Source organism: Chanodichthys erythropterus, chromosome 21 (genome assembly GCF_024489055.1).
Source record: "Chanodichthys erythropterus isolate Z2021 chromosome 21, ASM2448905v1, whole genome shotgun sequence".
Classification (NCBI taxonomy): Eukaryota; Metazoa; Chordata; class Actinopteri; order Cypriniformes; family Xenocyprididae; genus Chanodichthys; species Chanodichthys erythropterus.
The window spans coordinates 36,434,151-36,458,140 of NC_090241.1; the positions used below are offsets into that span (position 1 = coordinate 36,434,151).

At 36.2% G+C, this 23,990-nt stretch overlaps 1 protein-coding gene across 3 annotated transcripts in view; it reads left to right on the forward strand.

The window, feature by feature from the left end:
* LOC137011124 (potassium voltage-gated channel subfamily KQT member 2) overlaps positions 1 to 18,361 on the forward strand; it is a 60,342-nt gene extending 41,981 nt beyond the window's left edge. For 2 of the 3 annotated variants that reach the window (XM_067373751.1, XM_067373752.1), the window contains exons 11-16: positions 872 to 1,095; positions 2,991 to 3,038; positions 7,016 to 7,124; positions 8,608 to 8,739; positions 14,559 to 14,682; positions 16,161 to 18,361. In XM_067373751.1, coding sequence (XP_067229852.1) covers positions 872 to 1,095; positions 2,991 to 3,038; positions 7,016 to 7,124; positions 8,608 to 8,739; positions 14,559 to 14,682; positions 16,161 to 16,889 — 1,366 coding nt within the window. In that variant the 3' untranslated portion in view covers positions 16,890 to 18,361. Of the gene's footprint in view, positions 1 to 871; positions 1,096 to 2,990; positions 3,039 to 7,015; positions 7,125 to 8,607; positions 8,740 to 14,558; positions 14,683 to 16,160 lie in introns of those variants that run through there. The other variant, XM_067373753.1, reaches the window with a different exon arrangement.
* Positions 18,362 to 23,990: the final 5,629 nt, after the last annotated feature.

Below are 23,990 nucleotides of genomic sequence, written 5' to 3' on the forward strand. Positions count from 1 at the left end.
ACACAGAAACTCCAGTTCCTTCCCTTCAGGGAAACACCTAACCTTCATTATCAAACATTATGTATTGCAGGTTAACAGTTCATTCAGATATATGAATAACAGTACAGTTTGATTGTACTTTATTTGTAATCATTTTTGGGAATGCACTGAATGCAACTGTAAATACTAAATGTATGCAGTAAACATTACTACTTTCAATTAAAGCTGCAGTCCGTAACTTTTTTGGGTTAAAAAATATCCTAAATCAATTTTTTCTATTTCTAATTCCTACTTTGGTCATACTTCAAGTCAACTGACAGCAAACATTAGATTCATCCGCGCTGACGAGCCGTGGCGATGCACAATGCACGTAACAATAATAATTCCGCATAAAACTGCAATTGCAAGTTTCAAACAGAGATGGCGACAAAGAGGCAAATCTTACGGACAGCAGATTTAAATTAAAATACACAAAAATATTTACGATTTATTTTATGCATTTATTATGTATTTAAATTGCATATAAAATTCACATCCATTTAGACTGCACGGTTTTAACGTAAAGAAATAAACTTAATGTGAAGCATGTTTGTCAGTAATTCATAATGAAATGGGTCAGATGTGTTCTAAAAACACCCACACATTCTCCTCAAAACGCGCTGAGGAGCCGTGCCGATGCACAATCCACGTAAAGATAATAATTCCGCAAACAACTGCAATTGCAGGTTTTGAACAGAGAGGGCGACAAAGAGGCAAAACTTACGAACTGCAGCTTTAACCAAATCAGCTAGTTCTTACAACTTTAGAAAGACAACTTTAGAAAGAACTCCAGTTTTTGAATGTGAATTGAATGCTTTTGTCTCTAACATTTAAACCGTTTTACCCTTCACAGTCAGAAAGTGAGTCTGAAAGAGCGTGTGTTCTCCAGCCCGAGAAACACTGCAACCAAAGGGAAGAACTCTCCTCAGGGCCAGCAGCCCCTCCGACGCTCTCCCAGCGCAAACAGCATCGAGGACAGTCCGTCCAAAGTACCCAAGAGCCTCAGCTTCGGCGACCGCAGTCGGGCCAGACAAGCCTTCCGCTTTAAAGGGGCCGCGTCCCGCCAGAACTCAGAAGGTGAGGGAAACCAACCTGGTCCTGTGTGCTTATGCAGTGTTGCCTTCTGTATTTGTACGCTTTGGTCGTGATTTGGTTGTTGTAGGTGTTAATCGGTGAAGAAGAAATCATGTAAGGGTCCATCCACATTCATTTGACACTCATCACAGTTATTAATAGCTGTAGACTCAAACAGCACAAGTCACAGTTGTGAAGCACAACATCACTGTAGTTTGTGTACTTGAAGTTGCTTTGGATAAAATATCAGACAATGAAAAACTAGTCGGTACGGAAATTTACCAGCATTTCCCCCTAGTATTTGGAGCAGATTCTTACACACCTCTGATTGGCCATTGTGTTCACAAGCTCATTAGATATGTCTGTGATTGGCTCCGTCTATCAGCAGATATTTTAGGGATATATTACATGTGTATCTGTGTAAGCACTTGGTGAAAAGATGTCTATTTACAACAGGTTTTTGAAGCGTAGCCAATCACAGACATATATGTTGAGCGCATGAACACAATCGCCAATCAGAGGTGGTCTTGTGTTTGAGATCGTTTTAAACTGGTTAGCCATCAAAGACTTTAGATATACAGAGATGCTGCACACACAGTACTTATGAATGGGAGAAAATATGCAATGCACAATATGGCGGAATTGGTCCCGCCTTCTAAATAAAAGAACCAATCAGCAATTGGTAAAGTCATCGCATCACTGCAGCTGCTTTTAGAAGCTCCGGTTGCCATGAAATGGCTTTTTTAATGCTATTTGAGCATAAGAAATAAAATGTATATCATGTCAGATTTTGTTGCTGATTTGAAATATGTAATTTAACTCTTTCCCCACCTTTGACAGAGTTTTACGGATTTCTGTGCTTTCACTGTTATACGGTAGGGGGCGCTGTTACGCATCTTCTGAACGAGTACTGAATCTCCGGATCAAAACACAGGCAAAAAGGAGCAGAAACAAGCAATAAAAGCATTGATTATGCGCGTTGTAGTCTTTGAAATAAATGTGATTTTCTCAGCTTTTTGTTTAAAATGTTGCTTTTTGTATGAAACTTACCTATTTTTAAGTGTTGATAAAAAAAAGGCAACTTTTTTAAAAAACGCTGGCAGGGAAAGAGTTAAATGTGAGTGTAACAAGCAGATTCCCCCATTCAAGTAGATTGGACTTGGTCTCGGATCCCCAAAATACAAAGCATAAGTTGCATTGAGATTTTTAGAAGAATCCTCAGCTTGATTATCTACAGGTGAGAAGGTGTGAAGACAGAAACCAGATTAATTTAATACAATCTCCTAGTTCCACACATCAGGATTCTTATTCTGTCTTTCTGTTGTGCCATTGCATGTGATTTTTGTATCAGTGTCTGTGTTATTTGTGCATATCAAGTTCATATTAATATAATCGAGTCGAGTGTTGCATTTGCTGCCAATGTTTTTGTGGAGAATCTGTGAAACGAATATTCTTGAGCTAATTATTTTATTAGCTAATATGTGTGATAATTTATTTTAATATTTAAGATTAATAGTTTTATGATTGGTATGAATACAGTATATGATTTCATGGCATAAATTATGGCATAAATATATATTATTTTACATACCAATCATAACATTTGGCTTGAATTTTGAGACTGTGTTTGTTGGAATATTTAAATATAATTTATGAAAAAATCTGTGCTTTGGTTACACTTTCCACAAAGTGCAAATTCAAATGCTTTTCCGAAACCTTGATATAACCTTGATAACCTGATAAAAATATGCAACAGAATCACATGGACAGCAGCAGCTTGTGGAAAGGACGACCTTTGTAATCCATGTGTGCGTTTATGATTTTCCCCTCGTTTTTTCTGATGAATGTGGATCCTGATGCTGTCCTTTCCGTTTCTATGTTGGATGCTGATGCTAAAGTGCTCATTGAGATGCAAGAGGAAGATTTGAGACACAGGAACTCTCCAGGTCAGGCAATCCAGATGGGTCGAGCTCCCATATTCAATCAAACTAACCAGCTTCAGTCACAGCACAACTACCACTCTGCAAATATGCTTTGAGTTTGGTTTTGGTTACACATTTTAATATTAATAGCTTTTTAAGTATCACACACAATCATGCTGTTGTTCTGAATATTAACTTGCATATTTTACTAGTCCATTTTAGTTCCTTATGTGCTTTAATTGGGTTTCATTCAAAGTAAAGCTCAAACCTCTCTTGACTAAAGCTCTCACTTTGTTATATATATATTTTTACCCATTTAAAGCTACAGTATAAAAAATTTTTCATTCTTATTGGACTGCATATCTCTCTCAGTACCGCTGGGATGAATTTAAAGAGACTCAAATAAGAACTTCAGATACTCTATACGGCATCCACATCATGAAAAATATTGTTTTTGAAACTCTATCCATTAGCTGTGAGGGTAAAGAGACATTAAATGGATAATTCACCAGTTGATTCACTCAGTTGATGTTTCTCATTGTTGATGGTTCCCATTGACTTTCAAAGTATTTTTTCCATCAACTATTTGGTTACCCATATTCTTCAAAATATCTTCTTTTGTGTTCAACAGAAGAAAGAAAGGTTTGGAAAAACTTGAGGGTGAATAAATGATGAGAGAATTTTCATTTTTGGGTAAACTATCCCTTTAATGTTCCTGCATTTAAGGATTCAGCTGACATTTGGACAAAATGGTCAACCAAAATTCAATCTGATCTTCATGAAGTTTAGACATATGTGCATACATGTCTTTAAGAGGCTGTGTACCAAATTCAGTGTAACTCAGCCACTAGGTGGTGCTGTAATATGCAAATGTATATAACTCACCCATATGTGGCCATATGTGGTCACATTACATTTTCGTTTGGGCCTGTATCATGTAAACGCAGTGTGCAAACTTAACAAATTTTGGTGCACAAAGACGCCATGACAATCTGAGGACATGCACCAAATTGTATGTAAATACTCCTAGAGGAAGAAGTATTTAAGGAGCTTCATATCTCTTTACAACTCGTTTAATAGAGAAAAATGATTAAAATGTGATTTGTTTGGATCCACGTCATTGTCACTTGTGCACAGCGGTCTGAGGATATGCCAGTCTGTAAAATCTTACCTGCTTTAAATGCTGGACTGTCCATTTTACTTTCTGTTTGATTTTGAGCGATTTTCCAAAAGTATAAGTTGAAAATCTGATGTTTTTCTGTTGAAATGTTTGCATTTTTGTATATGAAAAAGGTGGCACTAATGGTCAATGTCCAGTTATCAATCTAATCCTGATATTGAATATATACAAGATTATTGGGTTCTGGCAACAAATTTGCCATTTTAGCAGTAACAGAGTTAAAGCTATAATTAAAATTGAAGGTAGGTTACATTGAAATCCAATCAAAGCACATTAGTAACACTATATTTTCTCATATTAGTTGTTTTTAGAAACTTATAGCAATTGCAACTAGTCATGCTGTACTAGTAATGATGCTTTAAAGGTCATTAAATATCTATAAACTGATATCAGATTGTTAGCATATATTTTAATGTATAGTTGAAAGAGAAGCAATATTTAGAATAGCATTCATGCTCAAACAGTAGGAGAAAACCTTGTTCTGATTCAGAATGCACCTTCACTTGAATGTCATTTCATTGTATTTTAACTTTGAGTACTTGAACATTTCACATCATGCAAGAAAGAGTGTGTGTCATTTCTCTGACGGTGAACAATTGATTTGAAGCATCGAGGCTTTGGATAATTGCACAACAATAATAACTGGTTCACCTTCAGAGAACTTACTAGTTTCAGAAAATTCAGAATGCATTTTATTCTTCATTACTGTGAGCATTGTTCCTTGGTTTCTAGGTTTAAAGCAGGTCTGTTTTGTCGTTGTTTTTATAACCAGCCTTTATTACCATCTCTCCTATCGCAGCAATTGAAGGGTTAATCAGTAAGAGATTATCAATCGGCTGGTCGCCACTAGAGCCCGTTTTACCAACCCTAGAACTAGTGCTAGCTGATGGCTGCAAACTGTGCTCCTTTACCTGCATGTGAGGAAAAGTTAGTCCTGAGGAGGAAACGTGAATGCAATGAAACACCACAGAGCTGTGGAACAACTCGTCAACATCATTAACCCATTTCAGACCATCATTATTCACTCCAGGGTTTGGAGCTGTACAGTTGTTTTAAGGCTCTGTGGTTTATTTGGCATAATAAGCACAGGTAGATTATTTTTACCCACCAGATGGTCTGTGCTGACAAATGGGAACGCAGGAGAAAGACACTGTGGCCCAAAGTGACAGATGCAATCAGCGATTTGCATGGATATAAGACACTTGGATAATTTAAGCGATAATGACTCTAGATTAGTTGTTCTCAACTGGTGCGTCATGACCCGAAAATGTAAATATTACATTTAATTCTGGTCACAGGTTTGGAATTGTGTTGGGTTGCACTATGAAACCAGTTGAGAACCGCTGCTGTAGAAAACTCAAGGTTAAGTTACATTCAAGTTTAATTGATCACTTGAAATAGTCATTAAAACTGATGAAACTGTGTCTTTGTGGCCATTAACAGTGCTTTATTAATTCACTCATAGTCAGACAGTTTGTTAAATGTCTTTTGACTGGCCTGCTTTGCAAAATGGATTCTCACTGAATCCAAAAGTCAGTTTGCTGAAAAAAATATTACTTATATGTCATAGTGTTCTGCTGTTTGCTTATACAGGCACCTCAACAACGTGTTTGGACTATAAGTCATGCTTAAACATGTATTAATGTCACTGCATTCGATACAAAATATAACAGTAATTTTTGCTCACTGATGTTGGAGCTATAGTTCATCACATTAGCAAGTTTCACTAACGTTTACCTATTTCTATGCAAAGTTTGTATTAATTAAGATTTTTTAAATGTTTTTGAAAGAGTCTCTTCTGCTCACCAAGGCTGCATTTATGCGATCAAAAATACAGTAAAAATTGTGAAATATTATTGCAAATTTAATCAGCTGTTTTCTATGTGAATATATTGTAAAGTGTAATTTATTCCTGTGATCAAAGCTGGATTTTCAGCATCATCACTCCAGTCTTCAGTGTCACATGATCCTTCAGAAATCATTCTAATATGATGATTTAGTGTTCAGTTGTTATCAGTTCTTATTGTTGCACAGTTATTAATAATGGTTCTTATTATTATTAAGGTTTTTGAATATTTTTGTGGAAACTGCTACATTTTTCTGGATTCTTTGATGAATATAAAGTTCAAAAGAACAGCGTTTATTTGAAATAGAATCTTTTGTAACATTATAAATGCCTTTACTGTCACTTTTGATCAATTTACACAAACTTTTATATGGCGTTTCCACAAAAATATGAACTGTTTTCAACATTGATAATAATCATAAATGTTTCATCATATTAGAATGATTTCTAAAGGATCATGTGACACTGAAGACTGGAGTAATGATGCTGAAAATTCAGCTTTGATCACAGGAATAAATTACACTTTACTATATATTCACATAGAGAACAGCTGATTGACATTGTAATAATATTTCACAATTTTTACTGTATTTTCGATCAAATAAATGCAGCTTTGGTGAGCAGAAGAGACACTTTCAAAAACATAAAAAAAAAATCTTCCAGTGTAAAACCAACTTCTGTTCTGTTTTTAAAAATAAATAGCACATGATTTGATTTTTTATTATCTTTATTATCAGTTTAACTTTGTCTGAAGTGTCCAAATGTGTTTTGGGGTCACTGTATGGCTTTGTTGTATTTTGGGCCACGGTTGTCTCAGATTCCCGTCTCCTGGAAAAGCAGTTATAAAAATGTCTTTGCACTGACCTATCTGCTGTCGGACTGAGCTAGATAACCGAGGCTGAGTTGAGTTGAATGGAGGGTTAGGGGGTTTGTGCACTAACTCTAGAGTCCTCCTGTCCGTGTTGTGTTTTTTAGAAGCCAGCCTTCCCGGAGAAGACATTGTTGATGACAATAAGAGCTGCCATTGTGAGTTTGTCGCTCAGGATTTAACGCCGGGACTAAAAGTTACCATCAGGGCCGTGTGGTAAGCAAAGATGAGACAGGCAGCATCACTCAGAAGGGACTTTAATGCTCCATCAGACGTGTAATATTATTGATAATACTAGAGCAGTCTGCATCACATAATATTACCTCATTAACTCAGTCTTTCCTGAATGTAAGTTACAAAACTTGTTACATTCAGACTTTTGAATCCTTCGTTACATTCACACTTTCATTGCTCAGATCATACCAGCGACTCTTATGCATGAGATATTTTGAATATTGAAGGTTAGTATCAAACGGCAAACATTTATACTAAATCTCATGAAAACCAGATGTACAGGTCATATTTTACTGCAAAATGAATAGTAAAAATCCTATGGTCCAAAATTAAAACCATAAAATATATATATTTTTTAAATAAAATCAAATATAAAAAAAAACCTTATTTCTCATTTTTATTTACTTTAACTTCAACTAAAATAAATTCAACTGAAATAAAAATTCAACAATTTACATATTTAAAAAAAAAAATAAAAATGACAAAACACAAAATTGTTGAAACTTAAATTAAAATAAAAACAGGAAATATATAAAAAATAAACACTAATTCAAAATATTAACAAAAACTGAAATTTGAACTAAACTATTTGAACTAAAAAAAACTCAAACTGAAATTATTTTAAAAAATTAATTAAAAAAACTATATATATATATATATATATATATATATATATATAAACGGCAAAACACAACAAAATTAAATGAAAACAGACAATATAAAAATGAAAACTAATTCAAAATCATAGCAAAAACTATAATACTGAAAACCAAGGCAACATTGTTGAACCAAAACAATAAAATAAATAAAAAATAAAAACATATATATAGACATTTAAAAAACTAATAAAAATAACAAAACACATAACAAAATTGTTAAAACTTTAATGAAAATGAAAACTAATTAAAAATCTTAACAAAAACTATAATATTGAAAACCAAATCAACATTTTAAATTTTTATTTATTTTAACTAGATGAACTAAAATAACTAACACTGAAATAAAAATGAATAAAAACTATATAGACATATTTTAAAAAAGAAATTAAAATGACAAAACACACAAGAAAATTAAAACATTACCTAAAGATTTTAATGAAAACCAGAAATATAAAAATTAAAACTAATTCAAAATATTAATAAAAACTATAATATTGGAAATCAAGTCAACATTTCTCATTTTTATTTGAACTAAAATAACTAAAACTTAAAAAAATAATAAAAAAAATGGCAAAACACAAAATTATTAAAACTAAAATTCAAACAAAAACAGAAAATATAAAAATGAAAATTATTCAAAATAGCACTGGGTCCTAGAAATAGGAAAGCAAAATACATTCTTCATTCTTTCTTTTTATTTTTGGGGTGAAATATGACCCTGGACAGGCTCTCAGAGATTCACTCATGCATGTGTGTGTGTGAAGGTCTTTAACGGTGATAATGTGTGTGAATTCTCTGTCCCGCAGCATCATGAGGTTCATGGTGTCCAAGCGCAAGTTTAAAGAGAGTCTGCGGCCGTATGACGTGATGGATGTCATCGAGCAGTACTCGGCCGGACATCTCGACATGTTGGCGCGGATTAAAAATCTGCAGTCCAGGCAAGAGCAGATACACCTCAAATCTGCTGTTCTTTCCCTCTTCACACTCGACTCATACTACACTAGTGTGTGTGTTCTTGTGTTTGCATGGCTCAGTTTCCTACACGTCTCTCACTGTTCTCATACCTGTCAGAATATATACATGTACAACACCCAAACACTAGATTAACACATTTTCATTTAATGAGATATAATATCATGATATTTTAGCAGTTATATGTGGGTCAGTAATGATGTGGCACTCATTTTATAATATGGAAATCCATTAATTTATTAAAAAAAAATATTGAAAATGCAGCTCGTACTTTGAAAGAATCTGGTGTAGGATCTCACAGAAATTGCTAGTAAATTTCACAAATAATTACAAAGAACAAGAAACACATTGAATTAAATATGAATTTTTGAAGTATTTTCTTTTTTATATTGTTTATTTTGTCTTTCAATTCAAACACATTTAATACATTTATACAAATGAACATTTCCTTTAAAGACATCATATATTTTACCAATAGTTATTCCTTATTTTTCCTTCTACTTTCTCTTCCTTTCACTTTTTTTTTTCTTCCTTTTTTGGTAATACCCACCACCAACACAAAAAAAAAAAAAAAATAATAATAATTAGAACAATAACCAATAACTAGATAAAAAAGTTCATTGAGACAAACTTTAAGTTGGCTTGAAAAAGAAAGTTTGAAGTTGTTCTAAAACATTTCAATTTGAAAGTTTTATTTTAATAGTATAGATAGATAAGGTGGTTGCTAGGGTGCCGATATGTGGTTGCTAGGGTACTCTGAGCGGTTGCAAGGGTTTTATGTGGTTGCTAAGATACATGGGGTGATTGCTAAGGTATCCTGGGTGGTTGCTAGGGTGTTGCTATGCGGTTACTAGGGTACTTGGGTGGTTGCTAAACTACACTGGGTGGTTGTTAGGGTGTTGCTATGCAGTTGCTAGGATTCTCAGGGTAGATGCTAAGGTGTTGATATGCAGTTGCTAAGGTACTCGGGGTAGTTGCTAAGGTGTTGCTATGCGGTTGCTAAGGTACACTGTGGTTGCTAAGGTTCTCAGGTGGTTTCTAAGGTGTTGCTATGCAGTTGCTAAGGTACTCGGGGTAGTTGCTAAGGTGTTGCTATGTGGTTGCTAGGGTACTCTGAGTGGTTGCTAAGGTATCGCTATGTGGTTGCTGGGTACTCGGGTGGTTGCTATGTGGTTGCTAAACTACTCTGGATGGTTGTTAGGGTGTTGCTATGCAGTTGCTAGGATTCTCAGGGTAGTTGCTAAGGTGTTGCTATGTGGTTGCTAAGGTACTCTGTGGTTGCTAGGGTGTTGCTATGCAGTTGCTAAGGTATTCTGGGTGGTTGCTAGGGTGTTACTATGTGGTTGCTAGGGTACTCGGGTGGTTGCTGAGGTGTTCCAATGCAGTTGCTAGGGTACTCGGGGTGGTTGCTGAGGTGTTGCTATGCAATTACGAGGATACTCTGAGTGGTTTCTAGTCTTGGCTCATCTAAGAGAATAGCATTTCAGTTTGGTATTTTCAAGCCAACTTAAATACATAAACACTTGCAAATAAAAAATAGGGGGGAAAAGAGAAAAAAAATACAAAAAATTAAACATTCACATATTTATATCAAACTTTTATAATGACACCAAATTCCTAATAAGTAATTCAAAAGTATTTTCTAGTAAATATTTTGTTTTATTTATTTGTGATTTTCCAATCATTAAAATGTGATATTCACGATTCAGAAATTCATGATATTTGTAAAAATACTTTTTACTTATACTCAAGATGTAATGAACATATTTTATTAGAGAACACATATAAATGTGTAAAATTTTGTTATTTTTTGACATATTTTATTATTTATTAATTTATCTTACTTATTTTTATAGTCATTAAATAAAAGTGTTTTTCAAAGCCATATGAAATCAACATCATCACCGACCCATGAAACCTTAAAACACAACACTTCTCAGTGCACATAAATTGCTGTCTACCTATTCAGGTACTTCAGTCACATTCATCTTATTTTAGAGAAATCCTTCTGTATGTATGAATGAGGTTATGATTTCACACATGTAAATATATTCCTGCTTTTATATTTTTAAAACACTAAAGGCATACTTTCACCACATGTTGATCGCTGATATCAATGCACCGATCAGGGAGCTTTTTATTGTACTAAACTTGATAAAGTATGTCTGGAATATATTTTCTGGGAATCTCTGGGCTTGTTGTTGTTGGTTGTGTTTCTCCCCATCTCGGTCCAGACGTTCGCGCCGTATCACGTCATTCTGCATTGTGCTCTCCTCTACTCTATTTGCTTTGCCAGGTTAGATATGATATTGGGTCCTCCGGGTCCCAGCACCCCTCGCCCAAAGAAGCGTTCAACCAAAGGAACCAAAGAGTCGCCCCAGTTGTCTTCTAGGTTAGGACGCCCCAGACTGCATCTCCCGGGCCTGCGTTAGATCTCTGTCCAGAGACAAATTAAGAAACCTGCTTCTGTTTCAGACTACATGGCTAGTAGAAACTGACCACAAACTCCACTCTTAGAGAAAAAGGCTCTATTTAAAACCCTAGGGTTCATGACTCAATGCCAAAAAGGTTCTAAATAAGGAAAGGATTGCGTAATACTTTGATGTTTAACGGATAATTTTTTTTTCTAGTGATAAAATAGTGGCCAAAAGTGATATTTGTTTTTTTAATGACCCCTACATGTTTGTTTAAACCATCAAATTTGAGGAAAATAATTTATATATTTATTAAAAGTATAAGGGAAGAACAAAACACAACTTGGTTAAAGGGACTGTATGTAGAATTTAGAAAACCTTGTTATTAGTGACACCGGTGGCCGTTATGTGAACTGCAGCAGCAACTTATTGCTCATGCACATGTAACACACAAGAGACTGAACGTCATTCAACGCTCCAATATATTCACAGCAAAGGTCTTTTTCGATCTTTGCTTAGAAGAAAAAATGTTGGAAATATCTTTGCAGCGAACATCCAGATATGTAGGCTTCTTTCCACCACAAAATAAAATAATTTAAAATGAATTGCGACATTTTATAAAGTCGGAATTGCGAGTTATAAAGTCGGAATTGTGAGATAAAGTCAGAATTATGAGTTATAAAGACGGAATTGCGAGTTATAAAGTTTGAATTGCGAGATATAAAGTCAGAATTGCGAGTGGGAATTGCGAGTTATAAAGTTGGAATTGCGAGATATAAAGTTGGAATTGCGAGATATAAAGTTGGAATTGCGAGCTAAAAAGACAGAGTGGTGAGACAAAGTCAGAATTATGAGTTATAAAGTTGGAATTGCGAGTAATAAAGGCGGAATTGCGAGATATAAAGTCGGAATTGCGAATTATAAAGTGGGAATTATGAGTTATAAAGTCAGAATTGCGAGTTATAAAGTCGGAATTGCGAGATATAAAGTCGGAATTGTGAGTTATAAAGTCAGAATTGTGAGATATAAAGTCAGAATTGTGAGATATAAAGTCAGAATTGCATCTTATAAAGTCAGAATTATGAGTTATAAAGTCAGAATTGCGAGATATAAAGTCGGAATTGTGAGTTATAAAGTCAGAATTGTGAGATATAAAGTCAGAATTGCATCTTATAAAGTCAGAATTATGAGTTATAAAGTCAGAATTGCGAGATATAAAGTCGGAATTGTGAGTTATAAAGTCAGAATTATGAGTTATAAAGTCAGAATTGCGAGATATAAAGTCGGAATTGTGAGTTATAAAGTCAGAATTATGAGTTATAAAGTCAGAATTATGAGTTATAAAGTCAGAATTGTGAGACAAAGTCAGAATTATGAGTTATAAAGTCGGAATTGCAAGATATAAAGTCAGAATTACGAGTTATAAAGTGGGAATTGTGAGTTATAAAGTCGGAATTGCGAGTTATAAAGTCGTAATTGCGAGTTATAAAGTCGGAATTGCGAGATATAAAGTCAGAATTGTGAGTTATAAAGTCAGAATTATGAGTTATAAAGTCGGAATTGCGAGTTATAAAGTCGGTATTGCAAGTAATAAAGTTGGAATTGCGAGATATAAAGTCGCAATTACCTTTTTTTATTTTTTTATTTAGTGGCGGAAACAAGCTTCCATATCCAGATGCCGTCCACACTGCTGAGAGCAATGATTCAATAAATATGTAAATATGTCTTGCGCGCTTTTTTCTCAATAACAAAATAAAAATAAACAAAAATAGCAACTGGCATCAACAGCTACAGATTTCATTTTACTATGCAAAATAAAAATGCATAGAAAAACAAAAAGCTCACAGGAAAAAGCATACATTGACTTCAACATAATCAATTGTTTTAGCATTTGTTCATAATTTCTTTGTTTGACAGCCCGGCCAAAAATTATGTCGTTCAATTTGGCATGTTTCATTGTGTTATTACCACAAATAAAACAATCGACTCCAAGCACAACTATGCAATATGATTACAAAAGTTTTAAAAACATTTGAATAAAGGGTAAAAATGCCAATGTTCCTAGGCCGAACATCACTTTTGGCCACAACAGTATGACCCGCTTAATTCATAATATTTAATAAAAAATAAAATTGAATTAAAACTAAATTTATTAACTAAAACTAATTCCACAAAATGACCCCATGATGAAGCGCCTGACGGAACCTTTAAGGTTGTAAATAGAAGCTTTTCCTCTAAGAGTGTCTGCCTGAACAATCTAGTCTATTTGAGATTAAACAGCCTAAATGCTGCAGGCAGCTTCTGATAATCAACTCTTAATTGACTTCATGACCTTTGTTTGTCGCGAGTGAACTAATCCCAAGAGACGCTTAGTTGAGAGAAAAGCAGGGGACCCAAATACCACATTTCGGTGAGTTACTAGTCATGTAGCTGAACTAAAACTGGTTAAGCTAGTTTGCCTGCACCGCTGCTTGGAAATGAAGAGTTACAGCAGCAAGAAGCAGCAAATGGAGATGCACACGTCCAAATGGTTCTTTTATTTCATTTAGCATCGCTGTTTTGGCTTATGCATGTCGGCATGGCGTTATTTCAGGCATGCCACATGATGCACTATTTTTTGCTCTTTCACAAGTGCAATTTTCTTCATGCGGAATCAGCAGGGCATGCTTGATTCCCAGCGTTCTGCTGAGCACATGCAGTGGTTTTTTAAACGACTATTTGGAACAAATTGGATAGTTGAACCATCTGATGCTTTGATGAAAACCGTATATATCGTCTCAGATCAGACGCACCCCTGCTAGTGTAGTACATCATCTGAAACTTTGGATAATGTGTCAAATTGATGATTACATTTGCATTTTACTGTAATATGCAACTAGGCGATGTGATTTCACATTGACACATTGTTCAAAAATGGCAAATATCAACAGAAAACGTCCGTCTGGAGGGCCTGACTCTTTCTGTCCAATCATCTCTGTCTATGTGTGTAGACACACCCCCTCATTATCATATCCCTCCCTCTGCATGCATTTATTTACATCCCACAATGCTTTATGCTTTAAGATAGAATATATGGTTTATTGTTTCTTTGAAATGAATGTTGTTGAAAACCTTTGGATAACTAACAATGTGATTAATGATCATGTAATGGAAATAGATGTTCGTTTGATGCATTTTGTAACAAATAAATCAATAAATCAAATTATTTAAATGTACTTAAACATTGGTGAATATCAAAAAAGGAATTCTGTTGTGTGTTTGTCCATGTATAATGAATCACTGGTTCACATATTTTCCCCTAAAACAGATCTTTGCAAGAAAAATTATCAAGTTTTTATTCTAGAGGTTTTCTCTCTTTAATTGACTGTTAGAGTGGATCAGATTGTTGGTCGGGGCGCTCCGATAACAGACAAGGATCGTCCTAAAGGAACCACAGATGGAGAACTGCCAGAGGATCCCAGCATGATGGGACGACTTGGGAAAGTGGAGAAACAGGTCAATCAATGTGAAATACACTGATCTCTGTCTGTCTGTTCAAACTAATCAGGGTTTCTAGTGAACCTATTAAGTGCGTTGCTCTGAAACTCTATTGCAATTGTTAAATTTTCCAAGGATCAGCATTCTCCCCTAAAAGTGATCAGGCAGACCAAACCGTAAGTCAAAGAGACTTGAAACTTTGAGGGCTGGTATTACTCACACCGTCTACAACGTCACCAAGGCTCACCCCGATCGGCCTGACGGGGGCGCTACAGCGGTCAAAAGTACAAAAATCCTTGGCTCAAGACAAGATGCATACCTTGGATTCGATCGTCGTTCGAAAATTTTGGATTTTTTGAAAAACCTACTTTTGCAAACTAGTCCTAGGTTTTTGACCCGATCGGAACCACACCAGTGCAGCAAGATTCTCCGGAATATGATTGTCAATATTTATCCAAAAAAAGTTTAAATTTCCATTCTCGGTCTCTAAGGGCCGCCAAAACGTCTCTAAAAGTGGGTAGAGCAACTTTTACTAAAATGGCTATAACTGGTGAACAGAATGAGATATTTTCACCAAACTTGGCACACCTATGTAAGAGCTCATTCTGTGGTCGCATGAAAAAGGAAGAGGCAACTGGCCACTTGGTGGCGCCATAACAGGAAAAAAAAACTTATAAAATGGCTATAACTGCGTCACAATTAGTCTGATTTACTGGAAAATAGGCATGCAGTGTCTTTGTCCGAGGTGCCATGACTGTCTATGAGGACACTGACGTATCTCAAAAAACATGTCTGTCATCGGCCAATGAATTTTGAGCAGCTATCCGACAAGGTTAACAGAGGTCGATCGGAAACTAAACTCGCTGGGCTTGTTTGACTCACGTCCCTAGAGGCCTGTGAAAAATTCAAAAGAAATCAGCCACTGGGGGGCGCCTTCATGTTTTTCATGTGCAAAAAGGATTGTGCAATTTTTAGCACACGCCCACAACATTCATACCACATGGTAGAACTCCTCATTCTGAGCAACTTTGTCTCTAGGACCGCTGCTGTCTATCAAATCATTCGTTAAATATTGGAGATTATTTAAAAAAAACAACTTTGGCGAACTAGTCCTAGGTTTTTGACTCAACCTTGATAACTGTTAAAAAGCTTTATAAACCATAATTTTCCTATGGTTATTGCCTGCATTGGCTCTAATTGTCTTTTCCATCTATGATTAAGATGGTTACAGGCGTGCTAATTGAAACATTATCCTTTTTACCCATGTGCCTAAAGGCCTTAAAACGCTTGATCCCCAATAATTGCTGCTCGCAGCTATATTTAGTCTTTTTTTCTTCTTTCTTCATCAAAAAAATATATTGGTAATGAGAATTATACTAGTACATTTTACGTCAAATGTACGCAAGCAAATATCTGTTTTTCCTTTTATAATTAATCTCGATTTGACAGCACAGACATGAATAATAATGAGATAATGAGATCTTCCTCTTTTGCAGGTGATGTCAATGGAGAGAAAACTGGATTTCCTGGTGAACATCTACATCCAGCGCATGGGCATCCCGCAGTCTGAGACGGATGCCTACTTTGCCTCTAAGGAGCCCGACCCGGCACCTCCGTACCACAGTCCAGTGGAGCACATGGAGAAGAGCGGCTCCATCACCAAAATCATCCGCTCCAACAGCTCAGCTGGCCAGAAGAACTTTGACCCACCACCCTCGACCTGCGTCAATCACCACTGCCCGCCCTCCACGTCCTGGCACCCTCAAACCCTCCCCGATCCCGGCCAGGGCACATCTCCGATGGGTGACCCCTCGCTAGTGCGCATCCCTCCGCCTCCGGCCCACGAGCGCTCATCCGGCGGGCACAACGGAGGCTCTCGCGGAGCGGGACAGCATCATTCTCGCGGGAACGTGGGCGAAGAAGGACGCCCGTTGGCTCTTTCCCAGCAGCAGGCCGGAGCCGAAAGCGACACCTCCATATCCATCCCTTCGGTGGACCATGAGGAACTCGAACGCTCCTTCAGCGGCTTCAGCATTTCACAGTCCAAAGAAAACCTGGACTTTCTAAACAACGCCTACTTCAGCGGTGTGTCGCGCTGCACCAAAGTGAGGCCGTACATCGCGGAGGGTGAGTCGGACACAGACTCTGACCTGTGCGCCCCGTCGCCCCATTCTGCCACTGGCGATGGTGCCTACGGAGACAGAGGCTGGTCCGGACCCAAGTAAAACTACGAGGGACATTGCAAAGTGGGATTCAACCAGCTTCTGGAGCGAAATGCACGCGAGACGACGTGTTTAAAAGAGCAGTAATTCTCTCACAAGCACAGCTCCACGAGCGGAAGAATGGTGGAGTCGGCAACCGTTGGAGTTGTATCGCGCTGAAAACGAACTCAGAAGTGCCAGCAATGACTTCTGGGAGCCAAGCACTTGCGTATCCATCAGGTTGGATGGATGAGAGACTGCAACAGTCTTTATCATTTCATATATGGTGCATTTTCATCTTTTAGATCATAATGGACTTGCACATTGTCAGTGTTTCTGGTTAAAGGGATCGTTCACCCAAAAAAAAATGCAAACATTCTGTCATCATTTACTCACTCTTGTGTCCTTTGGCTGATGCTTTTATCCAAAGCAACTTGCATTGCATTTAAGGTGTACACTGTATAAGTTCATATGGGAATCAAACCCATGACCAAGTGCAATGCTGTGCTATTTGAGCTACAAGAATTATTTGTTCATTAAAGAGGACCTATAATGCTCCTTTCACAAGATGTAATATAAGAATGTGTCTGTATAGTTTCAGCTCAAAATTCCCCACAGATCATTTATTATAGCTTGTCAAATTTGCCCCTATTTTGGGTGTGAGCAAAAACACGCCGTTTTTGTGTGTGTCCCTTTAAATGCAAATGAGCTGCTGCTCCAGAAAAGGGCGGAGCTTTAACAGCTCAACAACAACAAAGCTGGAGAATCTCACGCAGCCAAAATGAGGAAAGTGTTCAGCCTTACATTGTTCAAACCGACACTGATGGAGAGACTCAGGAAGAAGTTACAACTTTTAGACGTTTCTGAATGGTTAGTGGATAAATTGATGTAGTTGCTGTGGAGTTGATTCAACTCATCCACTAGCATGTGCCGTCATATTAATCACTGCTGATAAACAACACGGGGGCGAGTAAATAATGAGAGAATTTAAATTTTGGCTGAACGATCCCATTGAAAAGTGTCGTCCATTTTGGCTTGTGAATGTACTTCACGACAGCTTGTGAATTTTAAAACGTCTTTAAACCAGGTCACTTAATGCCGATCACAATATTCCCTAAATTAATACCATGGTTAGGAAATTCACTTCAAGTACATATGAAATATAGAATATCACTTTCTCTCAAGTTTACAATTTTTTTAATACACCCTGGATTAATAATTTGCATGTTGATAAATTAGGAATATTTAGAAAGAATGTATATTCAAAAGTTAATTTCGTACAGCTTCTTCAAATGGTAAAAAAAGAAGCCTATTTTCTGCTAATATTTTTTCTTTTCCTAAAGATACTAAACCTTCCAAAGCAATTTCTAAAAACACTGTATATAAACTATTTCTGTAACAACAAAAGTAACGTAATGTGTCTGCTTCACAGCCATTCAGCATATATATATATAAATAAAAACATCTCATTTTCTAATACATGCTGTCAGAAAACATCAGGGCCAGATGTACACTCTAAAAAATGCTGGGTTAAAAACAACCCAACTTGGGTTAAAAATGGACAAACCCAGCGATTGTGTTGTTTTAATCCAGTGGTTGAGTTAAATGTTTGCCTAACCTGCTGGGTAGTTTTATTTAACTCAACTATTGTTTAAAAATGACTGTATTGCTTACTTAAAATCAATCCAAAATATGTTGGAAATGAACATTTTTACAAGTTTAATGAACAAGTTTAATGAATAATAATTAAACAATAAACATTTATTAAGTTGCTTATTAATAAATGTTCACCTTTTGATTATTATTGTTGCCTCTAGTAATTATGTGTCTGATTTTTAATTTCCAACCTATTTTGGGTTAATTTTTAAGCCAGACATATAGTCATTTTTAAACAATAATTGAGTTAAATAAAACTGCCCAGCGCATTGGGCAAACATTTAACCCAACCGCTGGGTTAAAACAACCCAATCGCTGGGTTTGTCCATTTTTAACCCAACTTGGGTTGTTTTTAACCCAGCATTTTTTAGCGTGTAGTTGAATGATGAAGTTAAACATGAACTAACTTGGTTTCCTCTCTTGTTAGCGAGTTGAATCTGTGTACTCACTCATGAAACAGGGAAAACTCATCTTTTGAATGCACTAATTTTACGTGAGAAATGCACCGTATTGTTTTGCCTTGTTCTGATGTAATTGATGCTCTGTTGCCTTTTATTGTTTGTTTTATTGCTCGAAACCATAATGAACAAAAATGTCTGTATGGGGAACGGACAGTCGGCCGGATATAGCATATGTTTCCCTGTAGAAGTCGCTGTACCGTCATTTACGTCAGTCTGAACATCTCCAAAGAGGATAGTTAGTTTACATCATCTCGTCTTCCATATCACCTGTGTTCTGACAGTCTTTCTCTAACACACTCTTTAATGTTGCTTGTGCTAAACATAGAGGGAAAACCGGGGCTAGCTGTCACACTTTTCACTCCAGTGAATATTTCTCATGGTGTGTTGAGACTTGAAAGCAAACTTCTCGATAGACAAAATCATGAAAAAAGCAGTTGCCCAGGAAAAATAGTTAATTTACATTTATGCATTTGGCAGATGCTTTTATCCAAACAGACTTTTGTTGCATGCAATGTTTACGTTTCATCAGTTCATGCATTCCCTGGGAATCGAACCCATGACCTTGGTGTTGCACTACTGTATCTATAGTGGGACATGATGTCACATGTTACAAAAACAGCTGACAGTGAAATATGCAATACTATCTAAACAAAAAAAATGCTAAAGAAAGCAAACATTAGTGTTTGCACTTTTGACTCAAAACCGCTTCGCTGTGTGACAACTAGCCCCGGTGTCCCTGAACTGAATGCGAAATGCTTAAAATTAAGTAAAAGCGGCAGAATTACTTCCTGGATTCACAGAATTTCACAATATATACATACATGTGAAGTCAGAATACTGTGGTAAACATGGCTGCACATCTTTTAGCCTAACAGACACATATTGAGTAAAGTCATTGATTCATTTGAGTTGGGTCATGTGACAGATCTGACAATCTCTTACAAAAACAGTACTATGTATAAGCTATCAGATGAGAAGTACCATAGTATTCGCATTTGTACTTGTTTGTAAGAGACAGTCGAGTTCTGCACATTGAATCGGTGAATCCGTAATAGTGATTTGAGTTGAATATCGTCACAGTTGCCTTGCTTGGTTTCAATTTGTTTTTCCAAAGAATATTCTGTATTTTTGCCTTTGGTATCTTTTATAACACTGTCAGGTTTGTTTCTGTTGTGTGTAAATGTTTACTTGAGGTCAGTTTGGTTCTGAAATGCTTGTGAATGTATTTCTAAATGCTGTTGTTTTGTTTTCACTGAACAGACTCACAACCTTCACATTTTGTAGATCTGCACAAACAGACAAACACAACCAGCTTTTGGGGCGCGATAAACTCAGAGAGGTTTAAGATCTGAACACACTTACATGAGATTCAATTGAATCTGGTAACGCTTTACAATAATGTTCCATTTGTTCAACATTAGTTAACTATATTAGTTAACGTGAAGTAACAACGATAAATACTTCTAAAGCATTCTTCTTAGATAAGTGAATGTTAATTTAAATATTTACCTTATTAAAATCAAAGGTTTTATCTTTTTATGAAGTAATGTTAATAACGATTAATAAATACTTTAACAAATGTATTTCTTATTTATGGTTAATGTCTTAAAGGGTTAGTTCATCCATAAAAATGAAAATAATGTCATTTATTACTGTCGTACCACACCCGTAAGATGATATTTTTGATGAAATCTGATGGCTCAGTGAGGCCTGCATAGCCAGCAATGACATTTTCTCTCTCAAGATCCATTAATGTACTAAAAACATATTTAAATCAGTTCATGTGAGTTCAGTGGTTCTACCTTAATATTATAAAGTGACGAGAATATTTTTGTGCGCCAAAAAAAAAAAAATTTTAACAAAATCTAGTGATGGCTGATTTCAAAACACTGCTTCGGAGCTTTACGAATCTTTTGAGTCGAATCAGTGATTCGAATCACCTATCAAACCGTCAAACTGCTGAAATCACGTGACTTTGGCACTCCGAACCACTGATTTGATTCGTAAAGCTCCGAAGCTTCATGAAGCAGGCCAAATATCATGTGTTGCGAAGATGAACAAAGGTCTTACGGGTGCAGAACGACATGAAGGTGAGTAATTAATGACATTATTTTCATTTTTGAGTGAACTAACCCTTTAATGCATTTACTAATGTTAACTAATGGAACCTTCCCAGCTATCAGGAACGTTTTCTCAAAGTTATAAACAAACGTTTATCAAGTAACGTTAATAGAACATTCATTCCAAGTTTCTGGTCTTTATTAATGTTCTCAAAACATTTGCACAAAAATGGAATTATTTAGTTGGATGTTAACATTTTTAAATGTTACTTGTTTCAAAAGTAACGTTCCCATAATGTTTGATGAATGATAAAATTACCAAAGGGGCTATATGTAAGAATTTGCATGTATCAATTGTTTTTTTTGTTATTTTTATTTCCAATATGTGAACAGCTTGTAACTTAAACTTAAAAAACGAGATCTTTACCGACTTCCTATGTTGTTTATGAAAGCCAGTAGACTGATTTTTATGTGAAGGACTCGGGACGTTTTTCCCGGGAAAATCAAAAGGATGTGACGGTTATGCGCGCTTCCGAGAGACCCTCTCTTCCGTTCTATGTCACATGAAACTAATGCATAAACAATGTTCAAGATAATGCTATTCTGTACTGTAAAAGTTACTGTGTGATGCATTAAAATGCATTAATTCAAACTACAGTGTAACATAGCCAGATATAGTCTCAAATATACTTATCAAAACAGTGTAATTTAATTACCTCATCTGTCGACATGATGCCGCTGAGTCGCAGCGCTCGTTCAATAAACACAGACTGTACAAAAATATAGAGGACAGAAAAGATAAGCCGCCAATGTCCCAATATGGCGCTGACATCTTGTGTTGATTCGGAATCTGAGTCTGCGCAGTAGTGAGCATGAAGCGTAGCCGCGCCCTATCAAGGCCCCGCCCACACATACTCCCGCCTAATTGTTTAGTACAGCTTACCTCAGAACAACTCAAGTAATAGAAATGTAAAAATTAAAGTTAAAACTCCAGTCTCCTCTCGAAAATCGCCTCCCCCCAGGTCTCCTTTAGGACCCAGGTGGTAATGCCTGATCAAAAGTTGTTGTTGTGATATCTTGACTAATTATAACAATTTCACTATTGTATGATGTTTATTACATTAAGTGCACAAACAACATGCTTGAAATATAAAATAAATGCCTATGCATTGCATAATAAAATGAACTGGAAACATATTGGAAGCAAAAAACACCTAATTTAATATAAGCTAAGCTAGCAGGCTAATTGGGTAGACGTTTGCTATGCTAGTACATAAGCTAACTAAAAAAATCCTATAGCTTCAGTTATATACTAGTATATGAACCATATAACGCATTTTAAACCATACAAATCATAACGTGATTTCAATACTACCCATTAAAAGCCAGTTGGGATCACTCAGGGTCCTAAAAGAGACCCGATTCCTGGGGGGACTTGATTTCTCACCACAGCGGCAAGCCAACATATCCACATCGCTATGATCGGATGCTTTCTGAACTGCTGTTTTCTCACCGCTGTCATTTTTGTTGCATTTATTTTGTTATTGAGAAAAAAGCGCTCAACACATATTTACATATTCATCTAAACGTTGCGTCGGGATGAAAAGAATGAAAAAGAATGTCGTCGTTAGTATATCGGGGCCTTGAATCACGTTGCTGCAACAAGTTGCTGCTGCAGTTCACTTAACGGCCACCGGTGTCGCTAATAACAAGAGTTTCTGAATTCTACACTACCGTTCGCATAACATTTTTATAACTTAATGAGAACGTTATGAAAATGTTCTTTGAGCACATTTGTGTTTGCTGGGTTATTGTAAAGCGTTACAATAGATGAATTTGTTTTCTGCATATGTGGTGAATTTTTAATTCAGTTAACCAGCAAGACTTACATGATCATCTGGCCATGCAAGCTAGACCAGCACTAACCAGCGCACACTTCTCTGAGTATATGAAAGTAATGCTGGCTAAGTTTTTCTTTTACTCCGAAAGTATTTCACTATGATGGACCAAACGTTTTGCTTTTTGAATCTTACACATTAGTTAATCTTCTCAGAAAGAAGGCTGTCCATGTCTGCGCATGAATCCAGCAGAAGGAAAGGCCCATGCATGTCACATTATAAGCCTTAAGTTTATTGTCTATGTGTGGTAATAAGTGTGATTCACACTGACAGAAATGATGTTTTACCGCTAACAAGCCATGGCTTTAGCTAATGTCATTTTATCATCAGCCACCATGCCTTTATGTTTACGGATCAAATCCATGATTGCTGTTTTTTCACAAACGATGAGCGCTGTTGTCTTTTATTTTTCTTCTCAAGAGAAGCAAATGCATGTTCTGAACCGCTAAAAATGCCATACTATATATAGCTTTTGATTATTATGTAGCATATCTGTCGTGTAGTCACTCAAATCCATGAGCTCATGCTCAAATGTACAATAAACTTTGTATCTCAGAATGTTCAGATGTCGTTCATGTCTTACATCATAAATGCATGTGTTTGTATTGGGATATTCACAATAAATCATTCCAAAGCAGCTTTATTTTTTAAAAGAATAGTATTTTGCACACTAATTCTGAAGTGAACATGCTTTTGTGAGTTTCACCCTATTATTGAATCACTATACACTTGTCATGAATGTAATGTAGTTGGTCTATTATATGCATCATAAATCTTGTACACTCATGCACTTGAACATCATGCAAAATGTATGCATACAGAGTGTGTGTGTGTGTGTGTGTGTGTGTGTGTGTGTGTGTGTGTGTGTAATAAAACATCACATTTATCATGACCTGTAATGTCATTATCAAAAAATGAGAGAGGGATATCATGAAGACTGTGTATCCAGATGTCCTGATGTTGCTCTGTGTGAATAGAGTCGGATACTGCCGGAAGGGTCTGGAGGTCAAGCCGCAGATGCATTGAATGGATGCTGAGTGTCTTCTTCTG